Below are 25,375 nucleotides of genomic sequence, written 5' to 3'. Positions count from 1 at the left end.
TGTATAGACGTTGGCAGGCCAGGACCGGCTGCAGCTTTTGGTGCCCCGCTCTCTTCGCACTGAAGGTGCTGCACTGGGTCCATGGGGCAGCAGAAGCCGGCCACTTTGGGATCGCAAAGACCGTGAGATGATTAAGGAGGCAGTTTTATTGGCCTGGCTGCAGGCAGGACGCGGGGCTACATGTCTATTGTTGTGTGGGACGAGGGTCCCACGCCACAGTCTCGGGGCCCACTGCAGCAGTACCCGGTGGGGGCACCTATGGAACGGGTTGGGATGGACATTTTACACCCCCTGACTGAGTCCGGGAACAAGTATGTCCTTGTGGCGATAGACTATTTTACCAAGTGGCCGGAGGCATACGCGGTGCCGGACCAAAGCGCTACTACAACGGCACTGTGGGACTAATAAAGGTCTATCTAATGCTGGTGGACCACATGTTTACTAAGTTTGGTGTACCAGCTGAGCTCCACAGCGACAGAAACTTTGAGAGCAGTGTGTTTGGTGAGGTGTGTAGGAGGCTGGGCATGAAGAAGACACGGACCACGCTGCTTCATCCTCAGAGTGACGGACTGGTGGAGCAGTTTAACTGCAGTCTGGCCCCACAACTTTCCACCCTCACCAGCCGGCATCAAAAGGACTGGGACCAGCATCTGTCCCTGGTCCTGTGGGCATATTGGACCGCTGCGCAAGAATCCAGTAATTGCACTCCGGCACTGTTGATGTTCGGCCGGGAGCTGCGGACTCCTGTGAACTTAACTTGGTGTTCGGGCCGCCACCAGAGCCAGAGCTTTTGGGGGGAGCCGAAATGGATTTTGCCCGACGGTTGAAGGAGTGGCTGGGTGAGGTGCACCAGCTGGCCGTTACAGCCCAACGGAGCACTGGCGCTAAACAAAAGAGAGCATATGATGCTGGTACTCATGGACTCGCCTTCTCGGTTGGAGATAAGGTTTGGGTGTACAGCCCGGTTAGGAAGAGGGGGCTGTCACCCAAACTCATGAGTCACTGGCAAGGACCTGGGGAAATTCTGGACCATATTTCCGAGGTGGTTTATCGGGTCTGCCTGCCAAACTGGGGTCAGAAGGTGGTGCTCCACCAGGTCCGGTTGGCACTGTACTACCCTCGTGCTTCCGTGTCCCAGACTGACATTGTCACCACCTTTTCTCCTGGCGCTGAACAGGACAGTGACGGACCCCATACCCCATACACTAAGCGACCCAAGCCAACTTGCAAGAGCAAGAAGGGAGAGAAGCACATTCGTGATTTGCAAGTTGCCAGTTTATTTTTAGAACATTGAATGCATCTCACAACACAGAGGGTCACTCACACACACCCTCCACCGGGGTGCCACACATAACAATAAAGGACACATTACAGAGACACAAACGAACGGCGGGAATAACCTTCCACTCTCCCGGCTGTCTAAACACACCTGGACCAAGAAATCAACCATTTGATGGGTAGATAAAAGATGGTGACATCAATAACTCAAAGACGTCAATTTCTAAATTAAATGTGTTCTAGACAATTCTGCAGTTCTCCAACTTACCGCTGGGGCCGCTGAGGTCACTCTGCCACGTGCCGTCTTCTGAAGCCACCCCCACTTCTACGTCAGGACCTGCCCACAGCGCACGCGCAGCGTTCCCACAGTCTACGGTGCGCCGAGGAAACAACAAACTGCAACCGCTCATCAGGACCGGCCGTTAGTTCTTTAACTTTGAGCCCATCTGAAGGCCGTGGCCGCTGTGTCAGAGCGGCTGCAGGACAGAGAAGGAGGGCCGTGCTAAATGTACCGTGGCCGCCCCACGGAGAAGTCGGTGTGTCCGGTAGGATGTTGGCAGCGACAGACCACTGATTGATCGGTTAACCCGTGTAACCCTCACCGTGTGTCCGCTGACAGAGAACTAAACTGCTGCTGTATTCCGCAGCTAACGTGCTAGCGCTTAAGCTACACGCTAACAGGCTAACAGCAGCGGCAGCTCCCGGTCACGCTGTGTCTTTCTGTCGTCATGGATCGGTTAAAGTCAACCATGCCATCGGCCCGGTAGACGGAACTACACCCTACTCTTAGCTGCTGGCCGCGGAGCTACCATCAGCTGTGACACATCTGGACGCAGTTAGCCCTTCGTGTAGCGGCCGAGGATGGTCGTAGTTACGGCGGCTGCTCCGGAGAAACGGCCCGTCCCCACTGGACCAGGACAGACCCGCCTAGCGTTCATGTAAACCCGTGTGTCACACCCGGCAGCAGCCATGCAGGCGACCCAGCTGCAGTACGACTTCTTCAGCGAGGACAACGCTCCGAAGTGGAGAGGCCTGCTAGTTCCGTCCCTGGGGAAGGTACTAATACACACGAGTAAAGTAGTTAAATTCGTGTTGGATTATCTTAGGAGGCACCAATGCATAAATAAACACAATGATACTGCACATCTATATGTACGTCCCCTGTCCGTTATCTACGTAGAGGAGTTACTGACCCCCAACAATACTGCAGATCTTCATGGTATGGACATGCCCTGTTCGTTCCTTTGCCACAGAACCTCCCAATACACAAATATACACAATAATAGTTCAGATTTAAAAGCCCAGTCGATTCTTTCCCTATGTCTACCAATAACATATAGTGGTATTGTAGATACACAGTACATGTTCTCTGCTGGTTGCTTTGCTGCAGAAGGCACCAACGGACGTGTTATATAGAATGATGCACCAGCCTGTACCTGTACAAGGCCTGTTGCTTCCTTCCACAGGGAAGCTAATAATGCACAGCATATACACGGCCTGGAAAAGGTTTTAATACAAAATAATACTGTAGGTAAATGCATACAGGCCAGTTGGGATATCAAGATATAAACATAAACTTGATCACATGGACAACTGCCTGAGCTTGACTATTGTCCTATATATAACATCATTTTAACACATTTATTTATGCAAACATTCTGTTTGTTTTTCATCCACAAACTGAAGTACTGCAAAATCACCATATACAAGTAATAATATTTGTAATTGGTTTCTGGTGAAAGTGGAAAAATGGAATGGGATTATCAGATACCTGTAAAGCTTCTGTATGATGGATGTTATAAAAGTTGCACCTGCTACTCTCTCCACCTGTTGGCAGTGCAGACTCAGGACCAGACTGGTAAGATTCAGAGTCTGATCTTGGTGAAGCCAATTATGTAAACTGTGATGCTGGGTTATTGCAGCAGGTAACGACTTCAGCTGCAGCTATATACCAACCTTTAAAGTTTGTGCATGTGTGTTGCAGGTCCTGAACCAGGTGCACCCTAATCTGGTGTCTCAGCAGGAGGCGCTGCAGTACATTGAGGAACTCATCCTGCTTTTACTCAGCATGTTGTGTCAGGCCCAGCCTCGCACTGTGCAGGATGTGGAGGTGATTGTAAAACACACTAACATACAGAAAAAGCAAGGCTGTACTGATTCATAGCAGCTGCACATGGGTCAGACCTAGCTAACTTAAGATCCAGGTGTTTTCACCTGTGTCAACTCAGTTCAGATGTTAGAAACATCTGGACAGGAGACTGTGTTCTTTGAGCTTGATGTTCTTCAGCCAGTAAACATCTGTCTGAAGATTCAGATATAGTCTTATGCTCTATGTCTTAATCTGCCTTTACTTTGTTTTAGTTTACAGTCAAGTAACACAATTTAAAGGAACCAAACCTGCAGAAAATGACACAGGTCTCTGTGGTTTTAAGGTTTGCACCCAAGCCAAAACAGAAAGCGATGACCTCGTCTAAGAGGGTTAGGGGACAAGGACAGTCCAACCTAAATACTACCATCCTAAAGATATTTACACATTTGAAACACAATGATCTGTAAGAAGCAGCAACAACATTCAAACCACCAGCATCACCAGTTGGACCAGACTGTGATTTCCGGGTCAAACAGCCAGACTGCTTGTCTGTCTTTTCTATTGCACAGTCAGCACCTATCAATAATTAATAATAATAATTTGTACTTTATTGATCTCACATTGTGAAAATTACTCTCTGCGTTTTAACCCATCTCCTGGGACCTTCTGCTTCCCAAGCCAACGCTCTACCAACTGAGCCACCGAGGCAATGAACCAGAAGACCTTTGGCTGTATGGGTGGTGAAGGGAAGCCGTTGGAAGACTTAACATCAAAACTTGTTATTGACTGAGCGTCTTTCTTGTTTGAATTTCTGTGATGCTGCACATGCAAAGGGTGTCTTCTTGTCACCCTCAAGATCATAGGTACACGGGAGTTGTTCCCACTGGTTAGAGCTTTGCATGTTGCACATAAAGTCCACATTTAAGATTTAAACATTTGTTTGTGGTGATTCAAAGCACAGCTAGATGGGCCTGGACAACCTGTCACTCATGTGGATTGATGATGCTGGTATTTTGACCCACTTGTGCATCCACAAATGCATGTTGTATTAAGGACAGGTGGAAAACTCATACACTAGGGCTTTGAATCTTCACAAACATTTACAGTCCCAAGGTGAGCTATGACAGGTCTACAGTGTGTCACATCGTCTACTGATGATGTGTTCACATAGCATATTGAGCTACTTGCATTGGCTACTGGAATTAGATGAGCAGAATGCTAGCCACCTCCAGAGGTAACCCCCAGTGGACTTAGTCGGTTGATTACTAGGAAAGGTGTTTCGGTTGATGTCAGAACAGCTAATGTCCCTGAAGGCTGTTTCCTTACAGCATCAGGCTTATAGGCCCAGATTCCATTTGTATATTCTACTTCAAGTAAGTTCTACCTTTCCAGGGAGTTGAATGATAAGACGTTTGTACTAAATGGACTCGCTTGACTACACTGTGAATGTCATCTGTGAATGTTGAGGCAGATCATTTACCTTCCTCATTTCTGCCCTGTGTTGTACGACCTCTAGGGGGCTCGGTAGTACCAGAAAGCCTAGTTTCCCACCTGTTGTTAACAACAATCTAGGTGTGGCGATTGGTGCATGCATATCTAACATATCAATCAGAATCGTTTTTATTCACCAGGGTTGGACAAGACAAACAAGGAATTACATCCAGTCTGACTCCGTCTTTTCATACCCTCATACCGAACAGTAATTATTTATATATCAATTACAGGTATATACATACGTTAAGGAAATAAACAATAGAATACAATAAATTAAAATTGCAACGCATGTTTTACTTTCTCTATGTGATGGAGTTCAGCTCAGACACAGCCTGAGGGAAGAAGCTGACTCTGTGTCTGGTGGTTCTGGTGGCTATGGCTCTGTGGTGCCTGCTAAAGGGGAGGAATTTAAACAGATGGTCATGTCGTCTGCATACTTCAGGAGTTGCACAGATGGGTTCCCTGAGGTGCAGTCATTAGTGTACAGGGAGAACAGCAGTGGGGAGAGAATGCTTCCTTCTAGTGTGCCGGTGCGAGTGCCAGATGTAAGGCTGCCCAGCCTCACCTGCTGCCTCCTGTCGGTCAGGAAGCTCCTGATTTACTGGCATTTAGGATTGGGGACGTTGGGTCAGTTTGTTGTAGGGTATTACAGGGGTGATGGTGTTAAAGGCTGAACTAAAGTCCACAAACAGGATCCTGGCATATGTGCCAGGGAGATCCAGGTGCTGCAGAATGTAGTAGAGTCCCAGGTTTATCATCAGCCGACCTGTTTTTCCTGTAGGCAAACTGCAGGGGGTCTGTGATGCCTCAGCCCCAGCCTCTCAAAGGTCTTCATGACCATGGACGTCAAGGCGACAGGCCTGTAATCTGGTGGTGGTTGACATCTTAGGGAGGGGAACAATGGTGGACTGTCTGAAGCAGTTGGGCACAGTAGACAACTGCAGGGACCGCTTGAAGATCAGTGCCAGGTGGTCGGCACAGGCAGGTTGGGGACACACCCTCTGGTCCGCAGGCCTTTCTGGCTTCCTGCCTCTGAAGAGTCAGCAGACATCTCCTTTAAAAACCTTCGGTGGTAGGGGGTCTGGTGATGAGGGGGTGCGGGTGAGCCTGTTGTGTGTCCGTGAGGTGTGAGGTTGTTCCTTTCAAACCGGCAGTAGAACTTGTTAAGGTCGTCTGCCAGACGTTTTAATAGCCTCAGGGTGTGGGGACGGTTTCTTTTAGTTAGTGATGTGCTGCAGGCCTCTCCAGTCTCACACGGGGTCATTTGTTGATAGGCTGTTCTGCAGCCTTTCGCCATATCTACTTTTAGCTGCCTTCACCTCCTTTGTCAGCCTGTTTCTGGCCTGCCTGCACAGCAACCGGTCACCACTTCTGCAGGCTTCTTCCTTGGCCTGGTGCAGTTTTCTTAAGTCCGGTGAAAAACGCTTCCTGAAGATCTGATAGAGAGCCGCTGCGCCTCTGTGAAGTATCTCCGTGAAACTTTCCAAGTCTATAAAAAACGTAGCAACGGTTCCAGGAGATGAATGTTCTAGATTCAGGAGTTCCTCTCTGGAATAGGTAGTCCGTGAAGCCATGAGTGGTTGCACAAAATAAAACGAAAACCCTAAAATCAACAAAAAAGTAAAGGGCACTGGAGAGGGGAGAGCCGAGGCTGCTATCTGCGGCGCCATCTTGGTCCAACGTGCTTAAATCAGTAAGTCATTACATATGCATTTGTGAGGCTGTTACTACTTTGATTACACCTGATGACATCACTGAAGTTCACGTGTGATTGGTCGGTTTGTTTCTTGTTCCCAGCTGATGGAGGCAGAAGTGACATATTGAAGTGCTCTATGGTAAAACACTTCCCCACCTTCATCCTCCCCACCCTCCCCACTGTGTGCTGTGCTCCTGTCTGGTGACATGTTGAAACTGATGATTACAGAGACAAAGAGCTAGAGGAATTTACTGGTCTTAGAACTACATGTGGTCCCTACCTGCCCTGACTCCAAATCTGCCACCTCTGTGGTTGCTGTGTTGATGTCACTTTCCCTGTGTTACACAGCTGACAGACAAGTTGGGGACCAGAGTTTAGATCTTGTTTCCTTTTTGCTCATAATTTGAGTGAACTACAAGCTGATGCCAAATTGATGTAAAGTTTCAGAACTTAAGGTTTTGCAGCTAAATTTGAATGTGTTGTAATTTTCGAACTACTACAATTAGAGCAGGTAACAGGCGTGTTCTTCAGTGTGATTAATAACACCTACCACTCGGAAGCATTTGTAACAAACACAGATCTTTAGGACTGAACAAACCAGATGTTAAGCTTCTGACATGTAGATCGTTTTCATTTCTGTCCCTAGTCTCACTCCTCCTCCCTCTGCCCCACAGGAGAGAGTCCAGAAGAGTTTTCCCCACCCCATCGATAAGTGGGCAATTGCCGATGCCCAAGCAGCCATCGAGAAGAGGAAGAGGAGAAACCCACTGGCTCTGCCTGTTGACAAGGTCCATCCATTGCTCAAGGTACCGCTCAAAGAGCAATGCTTCATCATCAACTGTAACATCATCACTGCATGTTTGTCCCTAAAATATTGCTGTTACGTCAACATCACCGACTATTTGCTGTCTCGGTTTCAATGGTACCCTGTGTTGTAGGAGGTGCTTGGGTATAAGATTGACCACCAGGTGTCAGTGTACATGGTTGCGGTGTTGGAATACATCTCTGCTGATATCCTGAAACTGGCTGGGAACTATGTCAGGAACATCAGACACTACGAGATCTCACAGCAGGACATCACTGTGGCCATGTGTGCTGACAAGGTACACACATGCTCATGTTTATTCCACATTGATACATACAGGCATTCACACCAATGTAGGGAATTCAGTTCAGTTTTATGGATACAAATGATAGTTACTGTACTGTAGGTTAAGTGTCACCAGTGCCCAGTGAGAGCACAGAGAAGGATCGCAGGAATATTCAAACTACTGTATTTAGTGCAGACTGGTACAGACCAGTGAGCTTGTAGTCTCAATGAGGGTAAGGGCAGCACATACTACTATGCACACTGCCTCCAACTTGTTCACTCGCTTCACTTGGCTCACCTGTAGCGGATTCAAATTCTTAATAGTTTGATATTAATGTAGAAACATTAATATACCTCGAAGTTGGGGCACCAGGTTTGTTTTAAAGCTGAAACCACGCTTGTGTCAATCTAGTCAACGCCAGATATCAATTCAATGAGTTACCAGTCATGAACACCAATAACCACTTTCTTGTGATAAAACCAAATCAGTCTCTTATGCCGTGAATTCTTGTCGCAGTTCAGTGACCTCTGCTTAAATCTGAAGAACAATGCACACAAAACCAGATTCCTTTTAACGTTTTATTAATCTAACACTACTGGATATATGAATAACATAATATGGAAATACTCAAATAAATAGAATAGAAAATGAGAGAACGATCAGAATGAGATGATGAACAGTGAATGAATCAATGAGTGAAAAACAAAGAATGGTCAAGACCTGAGTATGTGATGGCTTTGATCAAGAGAAAAGAGTATTTGTCTCTAACTCATTCAAATCTAAGGATAACTAATCAATTTGGAATGTTCAATTTTATCGCTTTGAGAAACACCAGAATTCTCAGAGGATTAGAGGTGTTCATCTTGCCTTAGTTTGGAGCTGTCGGCCGCTGTGCAGCGTCTCCCGTTACCGGCTGGGTTGAGCAGGCGTGCCCTCTGGTCCAGGTGCCACGGCCTCTGAGCCAAGAATCGCACGCGATTGATGAGGACGGCTCAGGTTCAGCGAAGTAACAGTCAGCCAGGCTGGACTTTCCAAGGTGTTTCAAAGCGTCAGCGCTACTTAAACTAGCCCAAAAGGCAAACGGGCTGGAATCTAATTTAATTAGTTCGATCAAAAATAGCGAGTCAATTAAGGACTGGTTGTGATAGTTTCAGTTTCGCGGAGTTTCTTGATGACTTTCTAACGTTACAAAAATCGTTGTTCGTTCGTGTTTCTAAGTTTAACTTAGGTTTACAAAATTTAAGAACAAAGGAAAATTAAAGAAAAGTAATGCGACGCAAAAAGAAAAAGTGAAAGAAGTTTGAAGATAGAGGGAAGTCCAATTTGCCTAGAGTGTCACTGGTTTAAATACCTCTGGGGCAGTGGTCACTGCAGGGCGGAGAAATGACTTCAACCAGTGGTGAAGAGTTCCGCCTCTTCAGATCAGGAATCAAACTATTTGATTTGGATCGCTCCTAAATCTGGGATAACTAAGCTTTCCTCTTTTCATCAAGCTCAAAGTTCCATCACACCATAACACAATAAACATGTAATGATCACTTTGACACTCAAATGAGCCGAGAAGTCAGAATGGTTAACCAGCAACATTAAATGCATAGAATCTTAAGGTCTTATATGTGGTCCCTTACAATGCTGTAACAAATTAAATGTTATTCATGATGCCTGGTCTTGTCTTATGTAACACCCAGTAAACACTAAAACATACACTAATAATAAATGCAAGCGAAATCAAATTATAAATGACCTAATCTGGACATTACTAATTAAACAATTGTAACACTTAAAAATGTGATACAATAATGAGGCTACCGAATTGTAGCTGGTGGAAATAGTCTATGTGTATGTTGCACAGATTAAAAGAAGTAAAGAAGGTGAGCCTCTCTATTTCAACTTTGTGCCTACACACAAAGGAAAGCATGGTGATGAGTTGAAGTCCCTTTGTAACTTTAGGAATTTCCTGGCAAATCTGTAGATCAGGCATTAAACGTCACACAGAAACCAATCTAATACCAAATGAAAACAATTTGTCCACAGAATACAATGACATCTGTTTTGTGGAGGTTGAAAGCTCTGGTGCGTCTGAACCAGAACTTGTGTCCATATTAAGTCTCTCGTTCTCTTTGATGAGCACATTCCACATTTTATGGCTGGTGGTCCCAGTTCTGGGAGAGACAGCTTCTTGGTGATAAATGTGACAGCCTCTCCTTTTGGCATGATAAGCAGAGGTAGAATCCTGAGGGATTTACAGGTAGATCAACAAGTGGACTCATGGTTCTTTGATATGGACCTTTGAGATGTTGGCGTCAATTGGTGCCTGTGGTGATAGAAGCCAGTCTCCTGTTGTGGAGAAAGATTCAGGGTCCCTTATCTCTGGGGACTGAAAGGGACGTAGGGGTTCTTCAAAGGAGGGAGTTAAGTTCACATGTAGGTCAGGTTACCTCAGTCCAGACGTGGATTGCTACACACCTGTTTGTTTACATGCAGGTGTTGATGGACATGTTCCACCAGGATGAGGAGGACATCAGTGGGTTCCCTTTGATAGACGAGGAGCCATCCGCCAATGAGGAGCAGAGTTACCACGAGCTGGTGAGGACCTTCATGTCTGATGGTCGGCAGTACCTGAGGCAGCTCAACCTGCTCATCAAGGTGTTCAGAGAGCCCTTCACCTCCAGCACCATGCTCTTCTCTCAGCATGTAGGTGTCAGGCTTGAACTACTCATCCCAACAGCTGTTTCTTGTTAGTGTATATCTAATTGAATTGTTGTGATTTGACAGGATGTGGACAGTATCTTCAGTCGGATTGTTGATATACACGAGGTTACAGTGAAGCTGTTGGGGTTGATCGAGGACACGGTGGAGATGACAGATGAAGGAAGTCCTCATCCTCTGGTGGGAAGTTGTTTTGAGGATCTGGCTGAGGTTGGTTAACTTGCGTTCATCTGTACCTGTGCTCGCCTGTAACGGTTTGTGGTAACTTTGATGTGCGTTGTTATTGACAGGAACTGGCTTTTGACCCCTATGAGACTTATGCTCAGGACATCCTGCGTTCTGGTTTCCATGAACACTTCCTGAGCCAGGTGTCCAAACCGGGCGCTGCTTTTCATCTCCAGGTTAGTTAGTACTCATTACTTTGGACTGTCTCTTAGGGATTGTTGTACTATCATGAAAGAGCTTGTTATTATCCTGTACAAAAATCTAATTCTGCAGTTCAACAGCAGCTGAGGATCGTGGGTATTATATGTTATAGGCTGAAATCACTTTATATGTAGAAAAAAAAATACACACATCCAAATTGCAGCATTTGAATGATGATGATGATGATGATGATGCCATCTCTTCAGTCCATCTGTGAAGGTTTTAAAGAAGCTGTTCAGTACGTTTTGCCCAGACTGCTGCTCACACCTGTTTACCACTGTCTTCACCTCTTTGAAATGCTCAAGGTGAGACTCCTACACCCGTACCACACAGCTGTGAAACAGTTGCACCATACCTGTTCTGCATCTCTCACTCTACCTTGCACTGGGAGAACAAGTATAGGTCAAGTGGCCAAGTGATCTAGGACTGTTACCCAATATCACAATATCAGCTTTATGTCAGACCAGTATTCTGTGGGTCCAGTCCTGCTCTGGGACTTTGCACTGTGCAGTCCTAAGCTTCTTTGTCCCACCAAAGGCAAAATCTCTGAAATAGCTTTAGTCATGTTCTGCAGATTATTCGGGGGGGGGGGGCACATGGTTTTGGCTGATCTCTTTCTGATCCTGAACTCTGGAGAAACACTGCAGACAAGCTCATTCTACTGTTTTCTCTGGTTCATGTTTAAATGCACATGCAGCCTGATGAACCAGACCTGTTTATATCAATCTAACTATCCATCTGGTCTAGTTCTAGAGTTCTTCTGGCTCTACATCACTCGGGCACAGATCCGCAGTCAGAGTTTTACAGCTGTAGCAGTCATTGAATCATAAAGCTCTGCCCAGGTCCTGATGTCAGTTTGTGTTTCTGTAGCAACTAGAGGAGAAAAGCAAGGATGACGAGGATAAAGAGTGCCTTAAACAGGCCATCACAGCTCTGCTCAATCTGCAGAGCAGCATGGAGAGGAACTGCTCCAGGAGCCTGGCCAAGAGGAGGCTCAGGTATCTGTATTATCTACCTTTATTCACACTGGGCATGTTTAAGTCCATTTGATCTTTAGGTTGTCAAAGTCTTGTGGATTTACAGTGTGTTCATTTTCAAGTCAAACTCGCTGGTTGGTGCTGACACGTCTCAACTAGAAAGTCACAGGTTTGTTAGCAGATTTTCTGTCCATGTGTGTTTTCTTCTTACCCAGTGACACTTTATGATAAATGTGCTACAGTTGTAGCAGTCTCAGGTCATAAAGTCCTACTAATGGTAAACACATGAGCGTGATCAGCTGAAGGGTGAAACCCATATGACTGGAAACACTCATGTGAAGTCAGTGAGCATGTCCTCACAGAGGTGGGATCAAAGCTCCGCAAGCAGAGAAATGCACAATCTCCGTAGGTTTAGTGTGCTGGACCCCTCCCATCCTCCCTGCTTCCCCTGGACTAAAATAGAGCGGGGGGGGGGCATTAGGGCTGTTGGGCAGTCTGGGCGGTGCTGCTGCTTTTCTCATTGTTCTCTGTTAGAAAAGAAAGGAACTCACTAAAAAGCTGCTGCTGCTGCTGCTGCTGGTTTATGAAAACCTGAAGAAGATGCAAAAGGAGGACAGGTGGATATGAGGACGTAAGTGACTCCGATTGGCGTACTGGCCGATGGTAGGACATGGTTAGTAACTGTACCTGGACAGCTCAGCCCATTTGTTTGGCTGCTCTAGGTGCGTGGATTCAGATCATTTATTGCGGGGACGCCAACCCTGGTCCCCGAGAGCCACAGTCCTGCTTGTTTTCCAACTCCCCCTGCTGATTACCTTGATCAGGTGTGTCAGTTAGCTGCTGATAGACTGAACACACCTGGTCAAGGTAATCAGTATTAGCTAGGACAGTGAGAGTTGGAAAACCAGCAGGACTGTGGCTCTCGAGGACCAGGGTTGGCCATCTGTGGCCTTTTGTGTGATACAGTTCACTGTTTACTGTATAAGTTGTATATGGAAATGTGCGTGCCTATATGCTGCTAGGAGTGTGCACTAAGGTTGACTTCTGACCCAGTTTTAAAATGTTGATTTCAGTGTTTACTTCCTGAGACTCCCACCCCCACCTATGTCAAACCACTCGTTTCCCTCCCTTCACACATTCCCAGCACACAGAGTACATGCAGGAGCATGCTCCCTTTTAATGCTGCTCTATGGTACTCAGTTGTGACTGAACTGAACTTCTAGAAACATGGTGTCTGTGTCTATGTTCTGTACACCACTGCTGTATCTATCCAAAAATTCATCATTAAGATGAGAGCTGTCACTCAGAATCAGCTGTAAACAATTGGGCTGAACACCAAGGGTTCATCCTCTCTGGTATTCAAGTCATCTGTGTACTGTGTGTACTGTGTTCTCCTATTATTCCTGAGTATCTGTGCTAAAAACAGCATCTCTTCAGAGGAAACCTTGTTTATATTCTGCAGCAATAAATTGTTGCTGTAACTAACATGACCACACTCTCTCAGACAAACACTAGATCTTGTTATGAAGCAGGTGATCTGTTGATCTGGTGATTTGCACGTGTGTGTTTATGATATTACAATGACATCATTGCTGTTCATGATTTAAAATCATCTGCTGAAAGGGACAGAGTTTCTCATGTGGTCTGTCTGGCTAATGAAAGAATTCAAATGGTGAAGGGTCCAGTTCCCAGACAGCTCTTTCAATCCCAGGTTCAGATGCTCTGCTGCGTTTTCTGTGATCCATCAACAGCAGCTAATAATGAACTGTTTCTTTATAGAGATCCTGATGAGATCAGCTTCAGGTCCGCTAACACCTTGTTCCTATAACTAGACAAGGCTCATATCCTGGCAAGTCCAGGTCCTTTGAGAAAGAGTAATACTACTTCTTCCCCTGTGGGTTATTTGCAGCGAGTCAGCGTGTCGGTTCTACAGCCAGCAAATGAAAGGAAAACACTTGGCCATCAAGAAGATGAACGAGATCCAGAAAAACATTGATGGGTGGGAGGGCAAGGACATCGGCCAGTGCTGCAACGAGTTCATCATGGAGGGCACGCTGACTCGCGTGGGAGCCAAACATGAACGTCACATTTTTTTGTTTGATGGCCTCATGATCTGCTGCAAATCCAACCACGGCCCACCTCGACTTCCTGGCGCTGGTTCTGCTGCAGAGTACCGTCTCAAAGAGAAGTTTTTCATGCGGAAGGTTCAAATCAATGACAAGGATGACAAGGAAGGTGAGTACCGGCACGCCTTTGAGATCATCCTGAGGGATGGGAACAGCGTAGTGTTTGCCGCCAAGTCTGCAGAGGAGAAGAACGGCTGGATGGCAGCGTTGATCTCACTGCAGTACCGCAGCACGCTGGAGCGCATGCTGGACACGGCCATGCTGCAGGAAGAGAAGGAGGAGCAGATGAGACTGCCGGAGGCAGAGGTGTACCGTTTCTCAGAGCCTGACTCAGAGGAGAACGTAGTGTTTGAAGAAAACGTCCAGTCCAAGTCAGGGATACCTATCATCAAAGCTGGGACTGTCCTGAAACTGATCGAGAGACTCACCTTCCACATGTATGCAGGTGAGGGCTGACGGAACCACAGGGTCCAATTCTGTACAGTATCACAAGGTGCTGATCCAAAGTCGAACACAGCATTGGGTTCAGTCACTGGTGCTTTAATAGGAACATGCACGCTGTAAGTGACCACACCATCACAATCTAATTCATACCAATACAGCAACCAGCAATCCCAGCCATTAATAATATGTTCCCTTGTACCTTGTACAGTAGAAACATAGAGGCCAATAAGAGAACTTTGCTGTTCTCATCAGGTTTATCTCAAAGATTGTGTTCAGTACTAACTGGACTTAAATGCATTTGATATACGTATCCGCACCGAATCTAGTTTCTGTCTCTGATCTGTTGTTCTCTTCCTTAGATCCGAACTTTGTCCGAACATTTCTGACCACTTACAGATCTTTCTGTAAACCTCAAGAGCTGCTGGACCTGCTCATGGAGAGGTGAACGCCCCATCTCGTTATCATTAAACCAATTTTGATATATTTCAGCCTCACACTTGGTTTCTTCAGCTTGCTACTAGTCCAAGCATATGAACCCAAATGAATTCAAATATTCATTTGTAGCATCCAGTCATTATACAGACTGTTTCAGGAGATAAAGACTGAACCTGTAGAAATAATACAGGCCGTAACAGTGGTAACTGGTAGTGGAAGTTTGTATGTGTGGCTTTAACTTATCAAATACCAAGAAGAACTTTGCACATGTTTGGAGAATCCAGGTTTCTATTCTGCTCCCTACAAACAAACTCAAGACCTAGGAACAGCACTGGAACACATATAGACACAATTATAGTGTGACTGGTGTTATTAGCAGGACTGATCGGATGTCTGTGTTCTAGGTTTGAGATTCCGGAGCCGAAGCCGAGTGATTTGGATCAAATGGAGGGTGGAGAGCAGCCACTCAGCGCTGAACTAAAACGTTTTCGCAAAGAGTTTGTTCAACCAGTCCAGCTCAGGTAGAAAAGGACACCCTGAGGGAGACAGTGATGTGCTACTTTTTTTTTACTTGCTTTATTGCTTCGACAAAGAGTCAATAGCTTTGGTAGCTGTCTTAATTTTTAATTTTATTCATAAGATTATGCTTACAAGTTCATAAAGTACAATGAGGTTATTATATGCTGTCATAACATGGTTATCATGACTGATGGAGCAGTGTGACAGAAGGCCGTATAGGTACAGTCAAGGTTTCCATAAACCCAAGTCAGTTTCGAAGTTTCAGCTACATCTCCTTCTATTGCAGAGTCTTGAATGTGTGCCGTCACTGGGTGGAGCATCATTTCTATGACTTTGAGAGAGACACGGACCTGCTAACACGACTGGAGGAGTTCATTGCTTTGGTCAGAGGTAAGTAGCTATGTCAACCCTGGTTATTCACCTGCTGCTTACAAGTAAATAACATCACACGTTTCAGGTAAGGCTATGAGGAAGTGGGTTGAGTCCATCACTAAGATCATCCAAAGAAAGAAGCAGGTGCAGGTGAGCGCGCCCAGTCACTGCATCACCTTCCAGAATTCCCCCCCTTCAATCGAGTGGCACATCTGTAAACCAGGAAACGCCGAGCAGTTCGACCTTATGACTCTGCACCCCATTGAGATTGCCCGCCAGCTCACCCTGCTTGAGTCTGACTTCTATAGGTAATGTGCCCGTCATGCTTGACCCATGTCCTTTCATAGAGAAGTCTCACAGCTGTGTGACCCTCCCACAGGGCGGTGCAGCCGTCAGAGCTGGTCGGCAGCGTGTGGACTAAAGAGGACAAAGAGATTCACTCCCCAAACCTGCTGAGGATGATTCGTCACACCACTAACCTTACCCTGTGGTTTGAAAAGTAAGATCTGTGAAGATGACCAGCTCCCAGCATCTCTATCTACAGTGGTCATAAAATATCTACTCTGCCATTAGGATGCCAGGTTTTAGGGGGACCTAAAGGTTTGCGGGAAGATGCACCAGATTATCACAAAGTCAACAACCATGTTCCTCCATATGGCATAATTCTGTTACCTGTATTGTATGTATCTGTTACCACCACAATAACGAAGAGATGTTGCTGTCCTGTTTTTATCATTTTGTTGTACAGTCTTCACAGATCTGTATAGGTTCTAGGTCACAAGGTGGGAAACGTTCTGAAAGTGATTTTTCTCTTTCTAAATGGAAAATCCTGGCATTTTAACAGGGGCATGTAGACATCTTGTGTCCACTGCACAGCCCTCACACAGGGGGTGGATGTAAAGCTGGGGTTTTCTCTGTCCAGGTGTATTGTAGAAACGGAGAACCTGGAGGAGAGAGTAGCTGTGGTTTCCAGGATCATTGAGATTTTGCAAGTTTTCCAGGAACTTAACAATTTTAATGGCGTTTTGGAGGTTGTCAGTGCCATGAACTCATCACCAGTTTACAGATTGGACCACACGTTTGAGGTAACAACACAAACACGGATTTGTTTGTTACAACCCCAAATGCAGTTAAATATTAAAAAAAGTTGTGTGTTTTTTCATTTGAACTTTTATTTATGTAAAAAAAATATTTCATTTAATTTTTTCTCACCAAATTTTGTCAAATAGAATAGATGTTTCCATTTTCATGCTGTAACACACTGGAAAGAGAACATGTTTAATTCAATACGAGTCAATTATACAACAGTTTGTATTTTATTTATTTATAGTCGACAACAAGGTGAGGTTTATTTAGGTCTTATTTAAAAGTAGTAGTATATATAGAAGCTTTATCGTGAAGGAAGGTTTGAAGCCTACGTAGAGCCTGACCCAAAGCTAGCTTTTACAGAGGAGCTTGGTAGCTAAAGGTTCTGCTTCCCATCCTAAATGTAGAACATGTTGAACCTCTAACCACCAGTAGAGCAGCTCACAGAGAGAAGCATGAGGAGCTGAGGTCTGGAAGACAAATGGAGCTACAGGGTGAGGTCTGTTGTGTTCTGCCTTAGTGGCTGCATCTGTCTCTCCCCATGCTCATCTTATTCACCTACACCATGACAATTGACAGTTGTCAGTGTAGAGGGTCCTTCCATCTTGTGTAGAGAGAACCCGTCTACAGAACATGTTTCTAGCGTCTCTAAGCTTGGTTTTATGAAATGTAACCTTTGTATGTTTTTTGACAAGTCTTAGTTTTTACTGTCAATTCTGCAAAAAGGTAAAACTTGAAGGAGAAGAAGGAAGAGGACCATTATTGAGGAAGGGAGGGTGAAGCGGGGAAAGGAAAATCATGCATCATACTCCTTCAGTGTGTTGCAGCATCGAAATAAATACATTTCCACTGACCATTTTCAAAAAAACTAACTTCTCTGAAAACATGTTTGTAGTATTTCAAACTCAAAATTTACTCCTATAAAGAAGGAAAACAATAATCATCTTATGATTGTTTTTAGCAAATCCCAAGTCGACAGAAGAAATTCCTGGAGGAAGCTCATGAACTGAGTGAAGATCACTACAAGAAGTATTTGGCCAAGCTGCGGTCCATAAACCCCCCCTGCGTCCCCTTCTTTGGTATGACCCAATGCTCTAAAAAGTGTATTGTTATAGGAAGGAATTTTACTATAGTTTCTGCTGTTATTGTAACTCGATCTGCTAACGTAACAGCTAGAGTAGAGCAGGCTGAACCTGATTAACACATCATTGTTTGCTCATTTGGCTGAACCCTGTCATAGTAAATGTTGGAGCAGGTGCTTATCATCCAGGTGTGGTTGGCTGTAAATTGAGTTATGGCATCTGGATGTCTTTCTTTTAGATGGACATGTTTCCACCTATCATCAGTCTGAGGAAAGTTTGCTAGAGGCCACAAATGTGTCCTCCACACGTGTAGAAAATAGGCCCGTCGGGTGGACAAGGACTGGGGCAGTGAGTTCAGAGAGTCCTTAATGGCGTGTGGTGAAGTACTGTAGTCTTGATCTTTATGGGAACAGATGAAAGCTTGATGACTGATTGTCTGAAGTCTCTGCTCCTCTGTCCCTCTCTCAAACCATTTTGACTCTAAACATCCTCCAACCAGTGGCCTGCTACTGGCCCTTCTGTGCCTCTCCATCCTCTGGTGTAAAGGCTGTTAAGTTTCCCCAACTTTCAGATCTGAAACGCTTCACTGCATTGAACTGCAAACACTATATTGCTCCTCCTGGTTATGCTTTTTGTAGCCTGGAATCTTGTTGACTAGAGCATTGTCCTGGGAAACAGAATGTCCCAGGTTCAATCCCCAGCCTCTGGTGAGACACTAGATGTATCCTTGAGCAAGACACTTGCCTCTAACTCCTCGAGCACAGCAATACCGCTGCCCCCTGTTTTACTGGGTCAAAGGCAGAAATAATTTTCCTGCACTGCTGGGATCAATAAAATTTCTATTATTATTATTATTATTATTATTATTATTATTATTATTATTATTATTATTATTATTATTATTATTATTATTATTATTATTGTGTTCTGGTGTCTGGTCCTTGGCGTGGATGAGTTTCTGTCTGTTAAAAGTAGACATTATATGTGAAGGACCAACCAGGTTCTGCTGGTCCTGGGTCATGGACTGTGACACAGCCTTATTGAAGGCCTGAGGCAGCAAGGAAGCAGCAGGCCGTCAGAGCCATCTTCTTGCTTCCTGTCTTCTGTGGAAGCTGGGATGTTCTCTTCTCTGGGGTTCCACGAAGGCCTGCATAACTCGTGTATTTTCTTCTTGACTCAAAAATTCTCATTTACTTATTAACTCAAAGGAACATCTTTATATAATATCTGTTTCTATTTCCACATTATACAAACCATTTACCTGCATATAGGGATAAATGTCACCTGCGTTTTACAGGTATTTATCTGACCAACATCCTGAAGACAGAGGAGGGAAACCCAGACTTCCTGCGCAGACACGGCAAAGATCTTATTAACTTCAGTAAGAGAAGGAAAGTGGCAGAGATAACAGGAGAGATACAGCAGTACCAGAACCAACCATACTGTCTGAGAGTGGAAAATGATATCAGGGTAAATTTGACACCAAGCTCCATCGCTGTCCATCTGCCAGGTGCCCCAGCTTACTTCTTGTTCTGTGTTTTGTCCTGCAGAAGTTTTTCGAGAACCTGAATCCACTAGAGGATATGTTGGAGAAGGACTTTGCAGATCATCTCTTCAACAAGTCTTTGGAGATTGAACCTCGAAATGCCAGATCGCTACCTCGATTTGTAAGTGTAGTCATAGTAACATCATCTTCTAGTAGGAACTTGTGGCTCGTACTGTTCTGGGTTAAATGTTCTGATGTGACCATGAGAATTCAGCCTGTGGCTTTCTTTCTGTAAAATGCTGGCTCAACCTTTTCAGGCAAAGAAGTACACCTGTCCTCTGAAGTCCCCGGGGATCCGTCCTACCTCTGCTAGGCCAGGCACCATGAGACACCCAACGCCACTGCAGAATGAGCCCAGGAAGATAAGCTACAGCCGCATCCCTGACAGTGAGACTGAGGGGGGGGGCATCTCTGCCCCCAACTCCCCCCGGACCCCCTTAACTCCACCCCCAGCTTCAGCGGCCTCCAGTTCCACAGATGTAGGCAGCGTGTTTGACTCGCCACAGGCACCCAGCAGCCCCTTCCACTCCAGTAAGACTTGCTTCCTCAGTTACACCGTCTTTGTCCACATTAAACAACAGCCAGGATGTAACAGGAACGGCGTTAGACTTGATCCGGGATTAAATCCCTTGCTTCTCTATGCTTGCTCTATTTTTGTGATCTTCCTGTTTCTCTTTCTCCTTCACCTTCTCTCCTCCCTCTCTTCTTCCTCTGATAATCTTTGTCCTCTTCACTCCACAGCCTGCGACAGTATCTTTGCTGTGGTGTCTCTGCCTCATGGCCCACGTTAGTATGAGCCTCCCAACTCTCTGTACTTCTGCCCCACATCACGCTCACTTGTCTGATTCACCTGTGTCCTCCATGCCAAAAATATGCTGACGCAGACATTTGAATCTGGAATCATCAGAGTTGATTGGTTCATTCCTGCCTCACGCCAGACTCACCTGTTCAGTAACCTGTGTATCACAATCACAATCACCAATTGGTTGCAGACAGGAAGAACCTGAAGTGTCTGTGTGGTCACTTTATTAGGAGCAGGTGGGCAGTTATTGTTACTGAGCTGATTGGAATATTAGGAACACCTGTGAATGTTCTCACACTTTACAGCCGTGTCTGATAAAGTAGTAAATATCATTATTACTATGAAATTAGTTAGCAACCGAATTTTCAAATGATCATTTTTTTAATTAGTGGAATAATGTGCAGCCTAAATGGTTGATTATATTAATGACAGCACTAGGGTCCATGACTAACACATGTCACAACATGAGCTATATGAAAGGTTCATCAGGCATTTGCACTGTTATTGCCAATGCATCTACTGTTTAGAGCAGTACACTGTGCAGCATCCTCAGAGTCGGTGTGTATGACCTTGTGTAGCTGTCTTTGTGAGTCTGTTGGGCTCGGTCAGTAGACATCTGATGGTGCCCTTAGTGTGTTTTGTTCTAACAGATCTGCATGCTGTTCCATCTCAGGGTCTTCGTCTGTGTCCTCCATGGTGAGTTTCAGTCGGGGTTTAGATGATGTTCCTCTTCCTCCTCCTGTTCCTCCTCGCAGACGTCCAGAGTCTGCTCCTGCCGAGTCCTCCCCATCCAAGGTGCTAATCATAGACTTCATAGTTGTATTATACTGACTGAGTTTGATTTTCTGTCTTTGTGCTACAATAACCAGGAGGTGAAAACACAGAAGCAGAACTATGGACTTAACAAGTGAACTGCTCTGTCCTTGTGTCTCTGCTCTCTGTGCTTGTCAGGTTTCTCTAGCCTCCTACATTGATTACAGAAACAAGGTTAAGTTATCATGTCACTATAACCTGGTTAGTGAGTGCTGCATGACAAAATGCACAAAAGTAGAATTATTGAGGACATGTGAAACATCCTGGCTTGGCCTCAAAAGCAGTGTCCAGGCTAGCAAACAGCTGTATGTAGATGTGACCATCAGCCGAATTAAACCCTAAACCATTTAATTAGTTTAACCTGTTGTAATGTACAGTAGTTTTGGGCCTTAGTGTATCTATAGTACAATGGTTTGATCAGTGCATCTGTCTCATAAAACTAAGCTTAAAGGTAACAACCACATGAACATGAAACATAATATTTTTTAAAAATTACTAAACAAACCTTTCAATTTACTGCAGACTGAAAAAGATGAGGCAAGAACAAAAAAGGCAGCACAAACAACAGATCCTGGACATTAACCTGCTAGGGACCAGGACAGAATAAATGTCCATAATAACTTTGTTTAGCTTCATTCAGTCTGTGTTAATCTGAATCTGGGGTCAAATTAATTTGGCTAAATTAAGTGTTTAATCACAACACAAAATAAATTTTCATGGCAACTAGACTGATTGCAACTGATTCTACTTTTGTGCAACAACGTCAAGGAGAAATTCAACCAGGATGTGGAAAATCCCAGATGAACCTTTATTCGGTGCACATCTCTGCACAGGCTATTTATGTGATGCCTTCTCTCCACCCTTAGATGATGTCAAAGTTGGACAGCCCTCCTGCCGTGCCCCCTCGTCAGCCCACCTGTAAGCTGCTGCCCCCTCGTTACTCATCTTCGTTGTCTTCATCTCCTCCTGACAGCCCTCCCTCTCTGCCTCCTCGGGAGCCCCTTAACTCACCTCTGCACCTCCTACCCCCTCCTCAGGGTCGTCTCCGCTGTGACTTGCTGCCTCAGGCCTTCTTTCCTGCAAACATCACTTCCCCTCCCCCAGTCACTTCTACCTCCGCTGCCTCGTCCTCACCACCTCTCCCACCCGTTACCCCCAGCCCCACTCCCACTTCTAGGAAGATGCCTCTTCCTTCCCCACCTCTCCCACTTCTCCCTATGGATGGGCCGCCTGTACCTCCTCGACATGGTGTCCCCAAGCTTCCCCCTAAAACTTACAAGAGGGACTCTGTGAGCCACGCCCCTCTTTTGGATACACCCCCAGCCCTCTGACTGGACAGCCTGACCTTCTCTGGTGAGGAAAGGGCAGTGGATTTGACAGCCAGTGGAGAAGGCAGGACTACAAGGCTAACACTACACCTGACTGACTGACTGACTGGATCTAAAAAATATGCTTGACCAATCAGGACAATAAGCTCTGATTCAGATTGACAAAATAAAATACATATTATGTGCTCTTATTCTGAAAAAAAACAGAACTGATTGTGGAGAACCAGCTGGACCTCTTCTAAACTTTTGAACAGATTGTGAGTAATGCAGTTCCCAGCCTGAAGTGGACTCTAGGTGGGTAAGGAGCCTTTAGTTCCTGGAACAGAACCATAGAGGTACTGTGGTGGTTCTGTTTGACCGGCTTGATTGTTAATGAAACTATAAAAAAGTGTCTTGATTCTTTGAAAAACAAGGGAATAAACATGTTTCTATCACTGAGTTGGATTGTGACAGAAAACCGTTTCACTGTATTTATTTCATCTACTGAGGTTCTGCAGCTCAGCTCGTGTCTCACTTGACCCCACACATTTTGTACCAGACACCCTTTATGTAGCTAGCCTGTAGATTTACTGAATAGAGGTAGAATCAAAATTCCTGTTAAGATAGATAAAAGGGTTTTAAACAAAGTACTTTATAGAAAGAAGAGAGAATCTGTGTTTTTATTATATGTGTGTGTCTGTGTGTGTGTGTGTGCGTGTGTGTGTGTGTGTGTGTGTGTGTGTGTGTGTGTGTGTGTGTGTGTGTGTGTGTGTGTGTGTGTGTGTAACCCTCCACGGGTGGTCTCATTCGCTTTTCAAGCTTGGGTCCTCTACCAGAGGCCAGGAAGCTTGAGTGCTCCGATCAGCACAGGCACCACTGTGGCCTTCACCTTCCAAGCCTTCTCCAATTCTTCTCTGAGCCCTTGGTATTTCTCTAGTTTCTCATGTTCCTTTTTCCTGATGTTGCCATCGCTTGGTATTGCCACATCCACCACCACGGCTTTCCTCTGCTCTTTGTCCACCACCTGAATGTCTGGTTGGTTCGCCATTACTATTCTGTCCATCTATATCTGAAAGTCCCACAGGATCTTGGCTCGCTCATTCTCCACCACCTTGGGAGGTGTTTCTCACTTTGACTTGGGGGTCTCCAGTCCATACTCTGTGCAGATGTTCCTGTATACTATGCCAGCCACTTGGTTATGGCGTTGCATGTATGCTTTCCCTGCCAGCATCTTACACCCTGTGCTGGACTATCTCAGGGGCCTCTTGAGGAGGTGACTTATGGTGGCCCCGTTCCGCAGTCGGTATCCGTAGCCAGTCTTATTTATTATTTGGCTGAGGGGGTTCAGACCTATGCAGAACAGCAGTGGGGACAGTGCATCTCCTTGGTATATGCCACATTTGATGGATACTTGGGCAAGTGGTTTTCTATTGGCTTCAAGGGTGGTTCTCCACAACCTCATCGAGTTTGCAATGAAGGCCCTTAGAGTTCTATTTATGTTGTACAGCTCCAAGCATTCAGTGATCCATGTGTGTAGCATTGAGTCCAAGGCTTTCTTGTAGTCGATCCAGGCTGTGCACAGGTTGGTGTGTTGCATTCTGCAGTCTTGGGCGACTATTCTGTCAACCAGGAGTTGGTGTTTCCATGGTGGGTATTGTTTCTAATGGCTCCCATGGTTGCTCTTATAGCCAAGCATCTCCAGAATCACTGTAATGAAACGTATATCAGCTCATTGGTTTCTGTGATTGTTGTGGTAGGGAAGTAAGTAGTAAGTAAGTAGTAGTCTTAATGCTGCATTCACATCTTCCATGAGACTTTCTGATGGTACTTCACTTAGCCGTTATAAGTGTCTTCGGGGTTGCCTGCTCAATCTCGCCATGATCCTATCTTTCAGGTCAGTCGCTGCCTCGCTCAGCATGTCTGTGCTCATTGGGGCTTCGTACCGAATTTCCGGTTGGGGAGATAATGAAATCTCCCCCCTGACCTGGCGTCCTGGCTCCCCCTTGCCGTAGCATTGTTGTACTTCGCCAATCTCAAGTTTTGATAGCAGTTGTTTGTGGATGTTAAAACACTGAGCTACTAGTTGCTTCGCCGTCAGCCTTGAATGTGGGTTTCTCCGTTCCCATTCACCGCACATTCTTGGCATGTAACCCCTCTGACTAGGGTTACTTGAGTAGTAGCATTCCAACAGAGCCTTGTTCTCACATCTCAGCCATTTCTTTCTTATTTCAGTAGCCCACTTCTCACCTAGGTGTTAAATAGACTCTATTTAAGGATACTGCGCAGAAGCCTCAAACTTCCTGGCCTCTGGTAGAGGACCCGAGCTTGGAAAGCGAATGAGACCACCTGCGTAGGGTGAGAAGGGAGTTTTTTTAATACATACTGTAGTGGATTCAATTTATTAATAGTTTGATATTAATATTAACTAGAAAAAGTAATTTCTCGAGAAATTACGTGGGAGAGCTGATCTGTTGCCGCAACAATGACAAACGCTGATTAAGCTGCTGACGTCAAAAGGTTGACTACATCCAAAAGTTGACTACGACAAAACGATGAAAACGATGAAAAGGAGAAAACGATGACAAAGATTAAAAAGTGGCAATTAAAAAGATGATGATTAAAAAGATGACCAAGGTCATACTAAGACAAGATTAAAAGTATGACAATGATTCAAAAGTTGACCAAGGTAAAAAGATGTCCAAGATTAAAAAGTCTTTAAATAATCATAATCAACCATTCAAAGGCAAAACCAGTGCAGTTAAAGCTAATAAATTGCATTGGTGCTTTTATTTTGAAAAGACATAGAGGAAGCACGTGTGGGTAATTACTAAACTGTTAATCTTTAAATAGTCATAATTACGCATCTAAAAGCAGAAATATTGCTATTAAAGCTAATTATTTGGCTTTGTCCTTTCTTTTGAAAGGATTTAGAGGAAGTGTGTGCTTAATTACTACACAATCCAATAGTGTAGTTGACTAATCAGTAATAAGCATGGAACTGCTCTGTACACTGAGCATCAGCAGTTTGACCTGTCAGTCAAATCTGCAGCTGCACCGTCGCCATGGAGACGAAAGGCGGTAAA

General features: G+C 45.1%; 1 protein-coding gene across 5 annotated transcripts; it reads left to right on the top strand.

The window, feature by feature from the left end:
- Positions 1-1,616: 1,616 nt before the first annotated feature.
- LOC114857221 (son of sevenless homolog 1) lies at positions 1,617-22,770 on the top strand. 5 transcript variants are annotated; one of them, XM_029153536.2, is made up of 24 exons: positions 1,617-2,334; positions 3,263-3,388; positions 7,232-7,363; positions 7,496-7,660; positions 10,133-10,342; positions 10,424-10,567; positions 10,648-10,758; positions 10,990-11,088; positions 11,654-11,781; positions 13,670-14,331; positions 14,690-14,771; positions 15,170-15,286; positions 15,571-15,674; positions 15,742-15,964; positions 16,036-16,155; positions 16,579-16,741; positions 17,704-17,821; positions 19,122-19,294; positions 19,375-19,491; positions 19,628-19,901; positions 20,112-20,156; positions 20,846-20,967; positions 21,852-21,903; positions 22,023-22,088. In XM_029153536.2, exons 1-24 carry the CDS (start codon positions 2,248-2,250, stop codon positions 22,037-22,039), a joined length of 3,591 nt encoding a protein of 1,196 aa, XP_029009369.1. In that variant the 5' UTR covers positions 1,617-2,247; the 3' UTR covers positions 22,040-22,088. The 5 variants fall into 5 exon arrangements, 4 of the variants coding, with proteins under 4 accessions (XP_029009369.1, XP_029009328.1, XP_029009318.1 ...); XM_029153495.3 differs by having other exon boundaries at positions 1,619-1,823; positions 1,926-2,334; positions 21,852-22,770; XM_029153485.3 differs by having other exon boundaries at positions 1,619-2,334; positions 21,852-22,770.
- Positions 22,771-25,375: the final 2,605 nt, after the last annotated feature.

Source organism: Betta splendens, chromosome 1 (assembly GCF_900634795.4).
Source record: "Betta splendens chromosome 1, fBetSpl5.4, whole genome shotgun sequence".
In the NCBI taxonomy this organism is placed as follows: domain Eukaryota; kingdom Metazoa; phylum Chordata; class Actinopteri; order Anabantiformes; family Osphronemidae; genus Betta; species Betta splendens.
The sequence above is the reverse complement of the archived record's forward strand: the minus strand, read 5'-3'. Positions and strand labels throughout refer to the sequence as shown.

Excerpts from the sequence above, each read along its gene's own strand:
- LOC114857221 (XM_029153495.3), top strand. The coding sequence starts at position 2,248 with ATGCAGGCGACCCAGCTGCAGTACGACTTCTTCAGCGAGGACAACGCT. Across the intron at positions 2,335-3,262 it reads TAGTTCCGTCCCTGGGGAAG|GTCCTGAACCAGGTGCACCC; the intron begins GTACTAATACAC and ends TGTGTGTTGCAG. Across the intron at positions 11,089-11,653 it reads ACCTCTTTGAAATGCTCAAG|CAACTAGAGGAGAAAAGCAA; the intron begins GTGAGACTCCTA and ends GTGTTTCTGTAG.